General features: G+C 43.7%; 1 protein-coding gene across 1 annotated transcript in view; it reads left to right on the forward strand.

The window, feature by feature from the left end:
* LOC123021367 (mucin-5B-like) overlaps positions 1–14,196 on the forward strand; it is a 66,835-nt gene extending 52,639 nt beyond the window's left edge. Inside the window, exons 39-47 of the mRNA XM_044426079.1 lie at positions 1,550–1,727; positions 1,960–2,064; positions 2,217–2,257; positions 3,733–3,855; positions 4,625–4,741; positions 7,367–7,495; positions 8,455–8,494; positions 11,732–11,855; positions 14,031–14,196. Of these exons, the coding sequence (XP_044282014.1) occupies positions 1,550–1,727; positions 1,960–2,064; positions 2,217–2,257; positions 3,733–3,855; positions 4,625–4,741; positions 7,367–7,495; positions 8,455–8,494; positions 11,732–11,855; positions 14,031–14,196 (1,023 nt within the window). The remainder of the gene's footprint in view (positions 1–1,549; positions 1,728–1,959; positions 2,065–2,216; positions 2,258–3,732; positions 3,856–4,624; positions 4,742–7,366; positions 7,496–8,454; positions 8,495–11,731; positions 11,856–14,030) is intronic.
* The last annotated feature ends 1,404 nt before the right edge of the window (positions 14,197–15,600 follow it).

Raw genomic sequence — 15,600 nt, forward strand, 5'->3', positions numbered from 1 at the left:
ATGAATTTAACTGACAGATTGCATCCAAGTCTATGATTGGTCTGGAAGGTCCAAACTGTGAAAAATCCTGATCAAGAATGAACTGAAATAAATATATCATACTTCTGTAGTAGCAGCATTAATGGCAGAGTGTTGCCATGGAGTGCTGTCATTTCATCATGCCCATGGATACCCAGAGCATCGACTTACACATGCTCAAGGAAGAGGAAAGAAAAGAGTTAACACTGCCAACACAGGATTTTTTTAAGGAAGAAAAATATACAGTCTGACATACTAAAAGCTGGTTCAGAGCAGCCCTACAAGAGAAGCTTTTCCCCATGGGAGCTAATCAACTCTCTGGGGAATGAATGATTCCATTGCTGCAAATCCCCATATATTTCATTGCCTCTCAGAGCAGTTTCTATGTTTCCTCGTATTCTGTTTCAAAGCTCTTGCAATGTCACAAAGGAGGTGTCTTGATGAGAGCTGTCAAGATCCTTGTTGAACCAGGGGACACAAATATCCTACTGCATGTGTGTGCGCACATTTATCTGCAAACCTCTTGACAATTTCTGAGTCTTTCTCATAGGTGAGAAAATGATGCATCAAGTTGCCCTTCCAGAACCATTGTAGCCCTGTTAAAGAGAAAGTGTGAAGTGGAGAGATGAGAGTATAATTCGACTCAAGTGCTGTCTCGCTTCACATAATAAAGTGTGTGGCTTTGAATAAGTCTCTCTCTCTCAACTTCTTTTCCTTTTCTCCACAGCAGGAATAGGAACAGCTCTGGGCATGAAAAGGACCTGGGGTGCCTCTAATGGAAGCATGAGTGCAGGGCATCATGTGCAATTGATTTTCTCTCCTCGTCTTTCCCCTCTGTGCTCCCCTGAGCTGCCCCTCTGAAACAGGCTCACGGTGGGGAGATCAGTCACAGGCAGTCAGGCAGAGGACAACTGCAGGGCAGGATTCTGCTGGCACCAGGTTCCTCTGCCCAATTTTAGGTGTGTGATCCAGCCCACACTGTTCATGAGCACCTTGCTCATCCTCTGGGGAAGCCTCTTAGGGGTGCAGAGGGGGAGGACAAGAAGAAAAGCTGCCGTCTGCCTTGGCAATCCCTGGGTGCCGTTCGAGGGTTGTGAAGCGCTCTGCAGTGACAGGGGTGCTGTGGAAACTGTCCTGAATTGTCCTACAGCGTGTGAGATTGTGGGCATGGCAATCCTGCTTTTAAGAATCGACTTCCATTGCATCTGTGTTAGCATTATCGCCTTGCCTGACCTGGTGATCAGTGGTCGGTTGGATTACCCCTCTCATCATTCCCAGTACTATCAGGGGAGTTGTAATCCAACACATCTGGAGGGCGCTGGATTGAGGAAGGTTGGGGTAGACTCTGCATCGAGTGGCAGTGGCTCTGTATAAATCTTTCGCAGTCCCAGCTGGACTTTTTAGAGAATTATCTGAGCCCTTTTGTGTGCAAGGTACGCTCTACAACTGACCGAAGGCCCTTCTCCACGCATAATCTTATGCCCAGAATTATGAAATGATCCGGTCAACATTTCTTTCATTTATCATGCAGCCAGGAGAGACCTGGGAAAAAGATTGTCAGGTCTGCACTTGCAGCACAGAGATGCTGGAAATTTATTGTTCACCCCACATTTGTGCCAAGTCTCAACCAATCACTTGCACGAAGGAAGGATTTGCCCCAGTAGTGCGGACCCAGTCAGAAGATCCTTGCTGTACAGAAGTAGCGTGCGGTAAGCAACCATGGCAGAACAAAGACCCCCTGGGTTTCCCGGACTAACAGATGCGCATCAGACGCTGCCCCCTCTTGCCTACACAAGTTCTGTATGGATGATCCAGAACTTTATCATTAACGCCATTTCTTATTTTAAAAGGCTGCTACTAGCCATCCTCTCTGTCTATGTCATCTTGATGAAAGACCCCAAAAGTAATTCCTTCTCATTCTCTCTGCTTTTTCCTGCACAGAATGCGATGCAAGGTCTTGCCGTCTGACCACAAGGACATGCAGCCCAGGCTTCCAGATGGTAACCGACACTTCTGAAGGAGAGTGCTGCCCTGTTTATTCCTGTAGTAAGTTCCAAATTCACGGTGCTCTTTGAGCATGGAAGCAGAATAAGGTTACGATCCCAGTTACCCGGGAGAAAGTCCCACTGAACTTTGTAGGATTTATTTCTGAGTGGATATGAACTTTTCCAACATTTATGAATTTCTTTTACTTACAGGACCCAAACATGTCTGTGTATCTCAAGGGACTGAGTACCAGGTAGGGGCTGAGCTGGCTTTTACTGCACTGCTAGAGTATGTTTGAGCTTTTAACCTGTAATAGTTGAAAAACAAGCAAAACGAAAAAAGAAAAGAAAAAACCTTATCTTATGTATAACTAGAATCTTATACAAGTATAAAAGATCTCTTAAGTACATCGTATTCAAACATTTCTGCTATGATCCATCCTTCAGTGTTGGCAGATTTTATTTTGTTCTAATTTACTTGTCTGCTGTTACTAATTGAGAACCTTTCATCATCTGTGACTTTGTTGCAGCCACTGGCAAATGAGCATGCAAAGCTCTCCCTCTCACTCCCATATGAAGGACAATACATTAAAATGCAAGATAATGTGTGGCTAAAGTTTCCTTTAAATATCTAGCCAGGATGTCCCTGGGAAAGACGCAGAGGATGAGGATGTATTTACATCCCGCCTTCTTCCTCTTGCAAGGAACTCAAGGCAGTTTGCAGGGCTCTCCTCCTCACTTTAGGGAGGCTGATTGGTCTTGGCCCCCTTTTGTCTTCTTTGGGCCATGGAACAAGGGGGAATAGTCGACTAAGTATGCATTAGCGATAAAGGAAAAACAGATGCTCTAAATTTTGCTAATGCTCTTTAATCCCCGGGAGACTATGCCTAACAGAACATGCATGTGGTGAGCATAAAATTCCGTTCTAAGAATTCTGAAGTGATACCTCTTAATATGTCACAGCAGAGATGAGAAGAGCTTCAAGATAAGTCACAGTTAACATTTTCAGCCATCAAATTCAAATTCTGTTGGAATAATTACATTGGCAAACACATTCAAACAGGGACAAATCAGCAGGTCAACTTGGCTATTATAGTGAAGCAATCCAACAAAACTGAGATCAAAATTGGCAATAAACAGAAATAACTTCTCCAATTCCCCTTGCTACTCCGGTGCTGATCTTGCTGTACTCCAAGGGACCCTCACAACCCAGTCAATAGAGCAGTTTGGTTTCTTGGAGCTGCAGACTAGAGAGTTTGCAGCCGGTTCCTTCATCTCTCTGGCAAGGAGGCTCTGGCATCTGCAGGGGAGAAGCTACCAAAGTTCAGTAAAAAAGTTCCTCCGCCCCCCCCCCCACCTCCCAGGTATTTGACCCGCTTGTCCTGGACTTATCGCATTCCAAGAAATCACAGGTCACTCGCTAAAAGAACTTGGGTGCTTGTCTTCTCACCAGGCCTATTTTTTTAGCGGTGTGTGTACATGTGCAGGGAAACTGTTGAGCCCCCATGCCTAGATAAGTCCAGACTGTTGCTTCTTGTATTTTTGATTAAAGATGGACAAATACAATCATGCATTTGAATTTGGCCCTGCAACCACATCCAGCATCATTTACATTAGCTATTAAAAACAGTCTTTTGCAGATTCTATTTTACTCGGCAGCATTTCTGTGTTCACAGGCTACGTTTACTTACTCAGTCCTCCCCCATCCCCTTCCCATTTTCCATTTAAGCCTGGCTCATTGGTGCCTTCCAATTCTTGCGAGGAATGCCTCTGTACTGACACGCAGGATCCTGCCACCGACGTCAACCAAATTACATGCACACCAGTGAAGTGTTCTGCTCAGTGCCAGCAGGTGAGCTGGCTGCCACCTTCTCCACTTGGGTCTCGGCAAGACTTACGCCCAGTACGTGCTATTGCTCTGGGATTAGGAATAAACATAGATGCAGGAAAGGAGCACTGAAAAGTCTAAAAAGGGTTTTTCAATCACAGAAAACAGTGAGGCTTGTTCTGATATTCTCACATCCGCACACCCTTTGTGTATGCTTATCGTGCTTCTAAGGGAGGAAAATGTGAATCTGACATACAAAACGGCAAAGCACCTTATGTGCTGTCCAGGTATCCTACCTGGGCAATGTCTCCTGGGGCCGCCCAGTATCTTTCCATGAGATCTTCCACGGTGATTCCTGCCAGGATTTTTAACAAGGCCTGTTAAATGTTGCAGTTCCTCAGTGGAACTTGCCAGCTTAGCAGGGCTGGGGAAGAGTGGTGCCTGCACAAGACACCGTCAGTATAGTAACTCTTCTGGCCTTCAGGGAATTTTCATGACTGCAGATGCCATAAAAAGGCACATATTTGGGATTTCAGGTACTGAGCGCTGATGTCAATGAAGGCTGAAGATGCACAACTTGCTGTAGCCGATTGTGTCAAGTGATTGCTCCGGACGCAGACATGTTGGTGTGCGCGCGGAGCCATCCATTAGTCAGGGCTTCCCTCCATTCCTCTGCATGCGCTGACTGAGGCCCCCTTTAATTCCAAGGGCAGCATGCAAGCACAGGAGCCCCAAGGCCCCATGTATACCTCAGCGTAACTGATTTGGCGTGAATGTGCGTTGTGACGAACAGCCATCATCTTCTTGCACTCAGGGTTTCCGCTACATCCAAGAAGAAGGGAAGTGCTGTGGCGCATGTGTGCAGGTGGCATGCGTGGCAAAGCTTTCTTCTGGAACAGTGGCAATTGAGGTACCTGTTCGCCTACATTACAATCCATTGCACTGTGGCCTTGGACCACATGGCTAAGTTACTTCAGAAACACCATTTGAATCTTTCTGAAAACTGAGGGTGCTATGTTCTCTTCTGCAACAATGGAAGGTAAAGTCCTGCACTGAATAGGATATTTGGTAAAAGGCAATTGTCAAGACTCATCTGCATTCCAAAAGCATGTATTGGAAGAAAACTACTGCTTACTTCAGATCAGAAGGTGTTGCAAAAAACTCTGTGAACAACAGAGATGGAGCCTGCAAGGCTGTGGGGATGGAAGGAATTTGAACTGACAAACCCCCCACCCCAGGCTTCAGGCCAGGAGCAAAACTGCCAATGTATGTTGAGATTAAAGCAATGTTGCAGCAGTCATGCGCTGGCTGGGTTCGCATGTTATGAGAAGCCAATTTGCAAATAAGCCACAGTCGGTTGGTTGTTCACTGAAGATCAGGCTGATCATGAGTCATTCTCTGCCTCCCTCCTGCTCAGTCCTCTAGCTGGCTCTGGCATGTATCTTAGCATCCTCTGCAGACAAGGGCCCAGCTGCCTCCTCCTTTCCTGCCCTGATCACTACCCATTTTTGTTCATCACCATGGTTTCTTTTACAGAGCCTCAGAAAACTGCAGTTGGGATAGAGCGTTTTATTTCTCAGGCCCCTGAAAATTGTGCTTTTGTGTAAGAGAGAGCATGCTTCAGGTGCACGAGTGTAATCCGGTCTGTAGAGTCTCAGCTGCTCATTTTCCTTGTCAGTTTCAGCTTTCAAAATGGAGACAGAGTGAGACTCCACATAGGGTAATTTGCACGGTGTTTCCACGGGACTAGTGCCTATCTGTCAACTGAAAAACTTTGCTAGAAATGGAGGGAAGCATTAACAGAATGCGCACCAAAAAGGGGCACGGGACAATAGCTCCCTCTTGTGAGCCTCTCATTTTTTTTTCTGCTTTCAGCTGCCATTCCCCAGTACAGTCCACCTTTCCAACAATTGCCGTGGTTGGAAAAAATATGATGCCAAAATATAAAACAGAAAAACTGAGGGATGCATGATAGGCCTTCCAAAGTGTCATTTTGGCCTCAGTGAAAGGGCAGGCACTGGAGGGACCACGAGAGCCATTGGCAAGGGATTTTGCTGTGTTTGCCGAGCAGCTTGTAGCCATGACAGACAACCCAGGAAAAAATTGCTCTGTGTGTTCAGATGTCCCAATGGGGCATCATGGGCACGAACAACCCTAAGAAAAGTCATGCATACTCAAGGAGGCTCATGGAAAACAGGCTGCCCTGAAGCAAGCATGGCAGGTTTGGATGTCATGATGAGACAGTGGGTTATTTATGGTAGCCTGTCCTGCCACACAAATCAGGGCAAACTCCCATCTCAGCTCTTGGCCAAAGGAAAAGGGAAAACTGCCTTCAACTGCTTTCATATGATTGCAGCCACTTGCTCACTTGTCAGGCAGAAAGCCAGGGAGCAATTTGGCAGCGGCCTCTGTGCTATTCTTCATGGCAAGTGCTGCTGCCTGGGCTTGAGCAAGAGGCAGGATTGCATGCAGGCTGCAGAACTGGAGAGGAAGAGCCATTCCGGAGGTCTCTTATCAGTGGGCCCCTGGTGGGGCATCCAAGCCTGCCCACCCTTGATGTCAGCCGTGGAAGAGAGGGCTGCTGCTTGCAAGACGCAGTAGAAGAGGGCATGCAGATGGGCAGCGTAATGTTGTTGAGAATTTAGTCCCACTGGGAGAGTTTGGGTGGTCATATCCTAGTTTAATTGAGCAAAGGCAATTGGCCCTTCTATTTATTAATTCATGAGTGATTAGCAGTTATATCCCACCTTATTTGCTAGAAGCCATCATGACAGTGAACAAAAACCCCAAAGCTTAACCCAATAAAAATGGGAACATTACACACAGTAAAGCAAAATATAATCATTATAAAGGTTAGGTTAAAAAGATGTGTCTGTACGAGTCGGAAGTGTGGAGGCCCATCATAGTCCTTGAAGGAGTACACTTTACAATATGGGAGTGAGCAAGAGGAAAGCCCTTTCACAAGTGCCAGTGGATGGCTCTTGCACAAATTTAATTAATTAATTAATTAATAAGTGCCTGACAAATGGGCCTCTGCAGGCTCATGGTGATCTACGCAGCTCCAAGCAAAAAGTCTTCCATTAGTGATAGTTTCCTGTTTAATCCAATTCGAGAAGCAATGATAAAGGTTTCATAACAAATCAGAATATTAAAAATGGGTCTGAAGTGCTCTAGAGATGATGGGAGCTGTAGTCCATTTATCTGGAGGACATGACGCTGAGGAAGGCTACCTTTGATCATGCTGGTTGCAAAAACAATCAAAAGCCCTGGGGTTCATCTAGGCCACTGGATACTTTCATATGTGCTATTCTCTGGAATTTTGGAATGTAAACCAAGCTCTCTGCCATTTTCAGATGAGCTTGCAATAAGCACTGGGGAACTTGGGAGACTTGCTCCTCTAAGCACTTTTTAAAGAAATTCCACTCCCTGTAGTAGCAGTGAAAAATATGCTGTTCTGCATGAAACATTTACATGAAAATAAGTAATCTATTTCCAAATGTTTTTGCTTTTGCCTTTTTTTTTTTTTACTGTTCAGGTTGGGGAGACCTACAAAGATCCAAAGGATAACTGTACGCAGTATCGATGCACCAGGTCATCAGATCAGTTTGTTCTGAGTCATGCAGTAATTCCGTGTCAGGCATTTGATCCATCAAACTGTGTCCCAGTGAGTTTTGCTACACAGCACATTCTTAAACATCAGCCTGTGTGAAAATCCCGCTTGATTTCCAGGATCCTGTTGGGAGATCTGGAGGGAAGTGATATTTGCAAGAAATGTTTTAAGGAGGATCTGGGCATGTAAAGAGTTTTGGTGGGAGTGAAATGGGAGGAAAACTAAGAAGGGGATGAATTGGTAAAGAAAAAACAAAGTCGTTTCGGTATTTGTGGGGTACTATCCACATTCAGTAGATTGTATGGACAAACTGGGCCTGCAGAGGCTTTGCCTGCGCAATTGGCAATCCCACAAAACAGTGTCCTCCAACATATTTCTGGAAATCTTATAAAGAAGCCACAAGGACAATCCCATTTCTGCATCAGAGATTTAGAGATTTTTTGAAGATGTTTGCATGTTATCCTGGTTGATGGAAGGGATTTTCCAGGGGTGAACCCAGTGGGAGAAGCGTTGGGCAGTTAGAACTGAGAGGAAGTGTGCTGGAAGTCATGTAGTATTTCTGTTTTCTGCTGCTACTGCCACATCCCCTGGGAGAGGGATGCTCTCTTGCTACATCACAGCAACAGTGTTGTGACAGTGAACCAAATGGATAGGTTAGATCAGCCTTCCCCAGCCTGGTGCCCTTCAGAGGCATTTGGACACCAGCTCCCAGAATTCCCATCCAGCAGGGCCATTGACCAGGAATTCCGGGTGTTGCAGTCCAAATGTGTCTGGAAAGCACAAGGTTTGGGAAGGCTGGATTAGATTCTATATGCGGTTTATAAAATGTATCATTTCAAATTTTAAAAGCCTTGGTAGTTTTTTAACCAGTGCAGTACAAAAGTTAATATTAAATAAATATGTGTCCCCTTTAAGTGGTGGAGGAAGAAAGTGGTCTGGCCTGATTTTTAAGGAAGAACATGTGAAACAGTCATATTATACTCTGTGATCTGACACGTTTCTTGTCAAAACAGGGAACCATTCGAACTACTCCAGATGGATGCTGTGAGACCTGTGAGTATGCTCAGAGCAATATCTTAGGAACGCAAACAAAGGGACTTGCAATTTCATTATGACTCTCAACTTACAAATTAGCCAAGATGATCTTGCTTTTTCTTGGAGACAACAGGCTTTAGGGGAAAAGTCATTTGTTCCTGGTTTTCCTTTGATGAGGCTCTGGAATTTAACGAGAAAATTCTGCATCTATATTTATATGTTAGGTTAGGTCCAGCCAAACCAGGTAGCTGAAATTCCAACTCCTATAGATCCATCTCTCATAGAATGTTGTAGTTTTGTTTTATTTTGTTTTATTTGGGGGGGGGGGGTTCTCTCCCTTAAATTTAACTTCTTTTTTATCTTTTTATTTACTCTGGATGGGTGTCACAAACATTTGAAAGGGTGTTCACAGAAGTAAGTTTTTCTGTTCAAACTCCTCTGAGACAAATCAAAGAGGGCACACAGCATATGGTATGGATGCTAGGTCCACCATGCTTTCAGTCAAATTCCTCTAACTTTGTCCTACCTTTGCCCATTTGAATGTCACTTTATCTAATGTTACTTAATCCAAACAGTTATGCTTCAAGATTCACACTTTTCCAAATTTTGCAGGAGAATTCCCCAATATATACAAATACCAAGAAAATATGCACAAAAAGCATTATTTATGTATTAGATTTACATTCCACCTTTTTTACAATGAACTCAAAGCAACTTACATCGTTCTTTACCTGCTGCTCTCAATCTTATCCCCACAACAACAACCCTGAGAGGCAGAATGGACTAAGAGTCTGTGACTGACCTAAAGTTACCCAGTTGGCTTCATGGTTGAACAGGAACTAGAACCCAGGTCGCATGAGCTTCAGTCCCACACTGTTAACTACTACAGCATACCAGGCCTCTTCTTATAATTAGGAAAATAATGATAATGTTCATTATATTAGGAGAATGATCGCAAAAAATGGTATATTAGGCAATGTATTAGGAGAAATATGTTAATATTCATGAATTTTCTTTTTGCAAAATATTCAAAACTTCAGGATGAACCAAATTTATAATTAAAGAAGATGAGCAATCAGGAGAAACTGAACTGGGCAAATTCATGTATTCCTACATTATCCAAGTCATCAGATTTGTATGCTGAGATGTTACATGACAGCAGGATCTGTGTGGTGCTAGAGTTTAATCCTGGTAGCAACACAAGGGCAGTAACTTTGCTTTTGCATCAGAACCAAAACTCTTAATTCCTAAGAATATCCCCCAAGACACTAGAGTAGAATCCAGTTTTCTGATGGGAAAGTGATTTAACTAGATTGAAGGAAATGAATACAGTTTTCTTTAAATGCTTGTTTGTGAGAACATAAGAAGAGCTGTGCCATATCAGAGCAAGGGTCTGTTTGGTCCAGCAATCTGTTTATACAGTGGCCAAGCTGTTTCCTACAGGATCCCACAAGCAGGACATGGGTGCAGAAGCACCCTTATGCACAAGGCGACGACTGGTATATATACACACACTGCCCTTGATCCTGGGAGCGGTGAAGAGCCATCAGGATTGTGGCCGTGCATAGCATCCTCCACAAATATGTCCAATCCTCTTCTAAAGCCATCCAAATTGATGGCCATCACAACATCTCATAGAAGTGAATTCCATAGTTTAACAATGTGCTACTCTCATTATCTGTCCTAAATCTCCCACCCGTCAGCTTCATGAGCTGACCATATCAAGAGGGACAAAAATGCCTCCCTCTCCGCTTCTCCACACCATGCTTAGTTTCGCGCATCCCTATCATGTCTCCCTTATTCATATTCTCTCTTAACAATTCTCAGCTGTCCTTACCTTTCCCCACAGAGGCTCCACCTCTTGCCCTTTTCTGCCCTTTTCCCAACTCTGTAGTATCTCTTTTTTAGATGTGATGACCAGTATTGTACACAGTATTCTGTGTCTGATTGCATCATTGATCTGTATGAGGGCACAATGATATTGGTACCGCTAGCTTTATTTTCAGTTCCTAAAATGGTATTCAGAAAAAGCGTCTTTCCTCACCTGGTTCTATAGTGCCACTCCAGTAATGAAGTGATGCCATTATAGCAGGAAGGAGAGCTGGATGAAAATGGTTAATCTGCTAAATCTCCTCTCTGGTCTCATTCTGATATGACACTTTTTGCTTACTTAAATCATTCCTGCCATCCATGAGCACCTCCTACTATGGCCTGAACATGAATTCTGAGAGATTTAAGTATTAAGATGCACTCTGAAACACGGGTATTGCAGATTGTAAAATTTATAAAATTTCCTATCTCCCAGGAAATGTGAACTCTGGACTCACAAGTATCTGTGTGCAACCATAATAAAGTGGTCCTTGATTCAGTAAAGAGGAAACTATCAGGTTTCCAAGGAAAGCCCTTCTCAAAGAGAGACTGAACGCCAGATCTGGTTTTAAGTACTATGCATGTAACTTTTATTCTATGATGTAAAGAATACAGAAGTATAAGAATACAAGTTCAGCAGTTATCAGCAACAATATCAAGAGACCTCATTCACACCCGCATTCATGCAACACTCATACTCACAGCCAATAGACCCTCTCGGTGATCCATCGGGACTGTGGGGGACCAGTTGCAGCGCTCTTCTTGCACACACGGGAGCTGGAAAGCCCAATCATTTTATACCTTAAAGTCGACTCTATCAGCTTAGTCCAACTGGATCAAACAATGAATTCCTCTGAGCAGAGCTGACACAGAATGTGCTGGTCTTTATCTTGAACACACCCACTCTTGTCACATTCCATTCTCTCTCTGGGTGGTACAGGGTGGGCTTATCTTATCTGTTATGTTCCATTCTCCAACCACTCCAGGCCACTCACTTTGCTCATTCTGGTCAGTCCCATCATGTTTTTTTCATTCTTCATTTTCTTCTGGGTCTTAGGCCTTCAGGAACCCATGCACACTGTAACACGTGTATTTCACAGAATCATAGAATCACAGAAGAGTAGAGTTGGAAGGGACCAAGAAGGCCATCAGATCCAACCCCCTGCTGTTGCAGGACACTAATTTACACCTTCCCCCTATTTACACCATCCCTCTGTTCAGGGTTCTCTGGGATGTCTCATGAATTACAGTATAGTGTCAGAAGTGGGCTTTAGATAATTACATTTGAAATGTTTCAAGCAAGATAAAATATGTTCTATTCAAAGCTTGTATGGTTTTAGTTCACATTAAATAAGGCTGAGAGTTTTTATTTTTTTACATTTTCAGGTGCCCTCTTGTCTCATGACTGTGGAATTAAGTTGAAGAACCAACACATTATTTATAATTCATGCAAATCAGCCTTTCCTATCATGGTCCCATCCTGCAAAGGATCCTGTAACACCTACTCTGTGTAAGTAAGACACCGGTCAATCTGCCTCTGTCTCCCACAGCTAAACAGCCCACTATTTTTCATTGTTGGAGACAGCTAAACAATTACTCTTTTTTATCTGGAAAAGAAATACATTTGCCCCCCCCCCCCCCCAAACAAAACAAAACAAAACACAAAACACTTGAGTCAGTGAGAAAGAACATTTCTGATTATGGGAAAATGTGGCTGGTATACATGACCCTGGAGTTAGGAGAAATGAGGCAAGATGTCTGGCAATGTTGTGTGCAAGACTTTGAAGTTTTCAAATGAAATTTTTAAATGACTGTTCATGCAGAGACTTGATCTTCAGCATGTACCCACATTTAGGAAAGATAGTTTTGTGGTGCTTCTCTCTCTCTCTCTCTCTCTCTCTCTCTCTCTCTCTTTCTGAGTGTGTGTGTGTGTGGGGGGGGGAGCATTGGATTCAGACCCAGGTTTAGTTGGGCACAACTGGATTGGTAAAAATGGACTCTCGGCCCCCTTGGCCTTGCAGTCCTACCAGTCCCCTGTAAGAAATTGCTCAGAGGGTTCAGATATTCTGCTGAACTGGGGTGAGTTGTAATGTGCAGAAATCCCCCAAATCTGGTAGAGGCCCCCTCCATGAGTGAGGCCCTTTCCATTCACTGATCACAGATCCTGAATACATCTCATAAACAATAGACCATCTTGATTTTCATGTTATAATTGTTGAGCCTAAGCATATTGATAGTTGTATGAGAGTGAACCAAATTAGTGCAGGATTTGCATCCTGTGATTTTTGTTCCACAGAGTATTTTATTGTGAGGGTAACTGTTCTATCCAGTCTCAGTTGTCACACAGTGAATTCTCCCAGCAATGAAGAACACATGGGAAGATGGGGTATGAAGCCTGTGGATGTGCAGTGATTGAGAGCTCTGATGAATTAGTTCAGAATGTGCTTTCCTGGTGGACAGTAATGACATCACACTGGTCACTTCCTAGTGAAATAAAATCAGAAATGTCACAGAAGAAGAAGTCCAGAGGGTTCTATGATAGATCGGTAGTCTAGATGCCATTTACATGGTGATCTCCACACCACCCAATTATAGTTAGAACTGACATGTCAATATTAAGCAAAAGTGCAGGAAAGGGAATGATAGGTCAGAAACTGGAACTAAGGAGATCCCCTATTAAAGCACCTGGAGAAGAAAAAGAGTTTGACACACCTGCTCAAGGAAGAGATGGAGAAGAGGTGAGGAAATCAAGTTCCTCACTGAAAGGCTGTTCATCTCATGCCCACTATTGGAATTGTCAAGCTGCAGGTGATGTCTAAGGACGGACAGCCACCAAACTGAGATTTCGGAAACAAGCAGATATGGAATGTAACCAGAGCTTGTAATGATCAGCATCTCAAAATGTCGCACTGCACAGAAGCTTTTGGCCTGGTGATCCAAGTGGGTATTTCCAAGACCAGTGTTCTTTCATTTTTCAGTATCTGGAGAAATGTATTTACATATCCAGTACATATAAAGTGCCACCTGAGAGACCAGGTTGCAAAGCTCTCAAGTGCTCCATGGGACTCCGGCCTTCCTTGTTTTGTTCCCGTTGCCTTGACAGGACTGTGCGGCAGCAAAGGAGGCAGAAACATTCACCACTCTATCAGAAACTGGATCGTGTACTTATCAGAGAACTTTGTCCTTACATGTTCTTCTAACAGCAGCAGTGTTTATTTACAAATTGAATGAGTCACTTATTGTAGAGATATAGGTCTCTGTGGACAACAGACGTGAAGGTAGAAGGAAAGGGTTTTTCAGAGATTTAAAATTTGCCTCAGGCCTTTTTTGTTTTGTTTTTTCATTATATTTTAGAATGGAAAATTCATGGGGGAAGGAGGAGGTTTACTGTACTACTTGGGCTAACTGAAAGAAATGGACGACCTTTGGTTAATCATGGTTGTGCAGAATGGGAGAACATAAGCAAGGCAGTTGCACTTGTCGTATTTTGGGCTTCTCAAGAGGCAACTGGCTGGTTGTTTGTTCCCTAAACAACCAGCTAGACTAGATGGACCTTCCGTCTAATCCAGCATTTTATTTAAGTTATGTGGAAGAAATATCACCTTCATGACAGACTTCTCTTGGTACTTTGAGTACAATGTAGAACATCGATAAAAAAGTTGACCCTGTTTTCCCTCCCACTCAGGTATTCCTTTGTCACTCACAAAATGGAGCATGGATGCACATGTTGCCGTGCTACAAAATACCATGAAGTGAGGGTGGATCTGATTTGCAGTAGAAGAAAACGGATCAAGTACACGTATCTTCATGTAGATGAGTGTGGCTGTGTGGACACCATATGTGCAAAATAGCACCACAAACCAAAAGAAGTGGTGAAATGTCTTATTTTTGTTTCCTAGATTTGCTTCAATGTGTGATCTAAAAACGCTTCACAGCAAATGCATTTTTTCTTACTCTGTGTGATGTTCAGAGTTTTATTTCAAAGTGAGCCACAGCTCAATCCTGTGGGTTCCAAGCATCATCTGGGAGGCCATAGAATTCTTTGGAGCCCTTGCTGGGAGGCCCTACAGCTTCCAAGCTGTGACTCTTGGATGAGGAAAAATGGGTGTGCCGGGCAGAGGAGAAGAGTCCATGGCCACAGACTTACATCCATTTCAATTGGCAGCCCAGCTCCCTTCCCTCCCATTCCTTTGCCCTAAACCTAAATGGTTTCTCGAACAAATACCCCATGCAAGGTGCAATTGAAACTGGCATAAGATGCACATGAGCCTCCAAGTTCAGAGGCTTGCATGCATCTGCTTCAAGGATGATAGGATAGCTCTCTAAGTATTGTAATCATGCCTCTTGTCCATTTTCCTGGATCAATCAGACTCAGTGACAAAAATGCTGTGCCTTGATATTTGTCAAATAAACTGTATTTGTAAGTTCTTTTTCTTTCTGCCATGATGATCTTTCCTAGATTGGCTATATCTGCTCATTTCTTTCATCCTTTCAACCAGCAGCAAACAATAAGTAGATTGAAAATGTGCAATTCTGTGAATGTTTCAGCGTGCAACCCTGTGGGAATATCTGTAACACTTCAGAATTGGAGGATTGCAGGGAAAAGTTGCCTTCACGCTCCTCCCGCCCTGCAGCCAAGTGAGCTGGCCAATTTCAGCTGCCTAAAGGTGGCACTTTGGGGGTGTGGGGGAAAGGCTAAGATGCTACCAGGAAGCTTGGCATTTTGACAGAGCTGATCTCCTCCCCTCCCCACCCCCAGAATACCCACTAAACCCCTTCCCTGAGGTCACTTTACAACTTTGGCAAAGCAGCCATTGCAAGAGGGTCAGTCAAAGCATTTTAATTCCGGCCTGACCACATCATTCAGTTAGATATTAGGAAAAAATGTTCTCTCCTTGTAATTGTGCAGCAGCTCTAGAGCAGTACAGATGAAGAATCTGACTGTGTTCAGTATAAAAGTTGGATCTATTTATGAAGGATTAAGATGTCTATTCAATGGCCTGATGCATTAGAGGAAAAGGTGCATATGTAAAAAACAAAACCTTGAAAGCAAGCACCATGTTCAATTCTCCCTTCACTATTTTCTCTAGTGTTTGAGACATAACTGGGGGCAAGAAGTTTGGAAGTGGCCCCTAACCTGGTTCCTTTAGAGGGCTTTGCAGGAGAAGACTGTCAACAGCTACCTGTCATGCGGGCAGCAGACTCCCCATGCTGGAGGCCGTCTAGTTCTTGTGCAAGATGACCAGGGCGGTCCT

This window comes from Varanus komodoensis, unplaced genomic scaffold (assembly GCF_004798865.1).
Source record: "Varanus komodoensis strain SLA01 unplaced genomic scaffold, ASM479886v1 scaffold16, whole genome shotgun sequence".
NCBI lineage: Eukaryota > Metazoa > Chordata > Lepidosauria > Squamata > Varanidae > Varanus > Varanus komodoensis.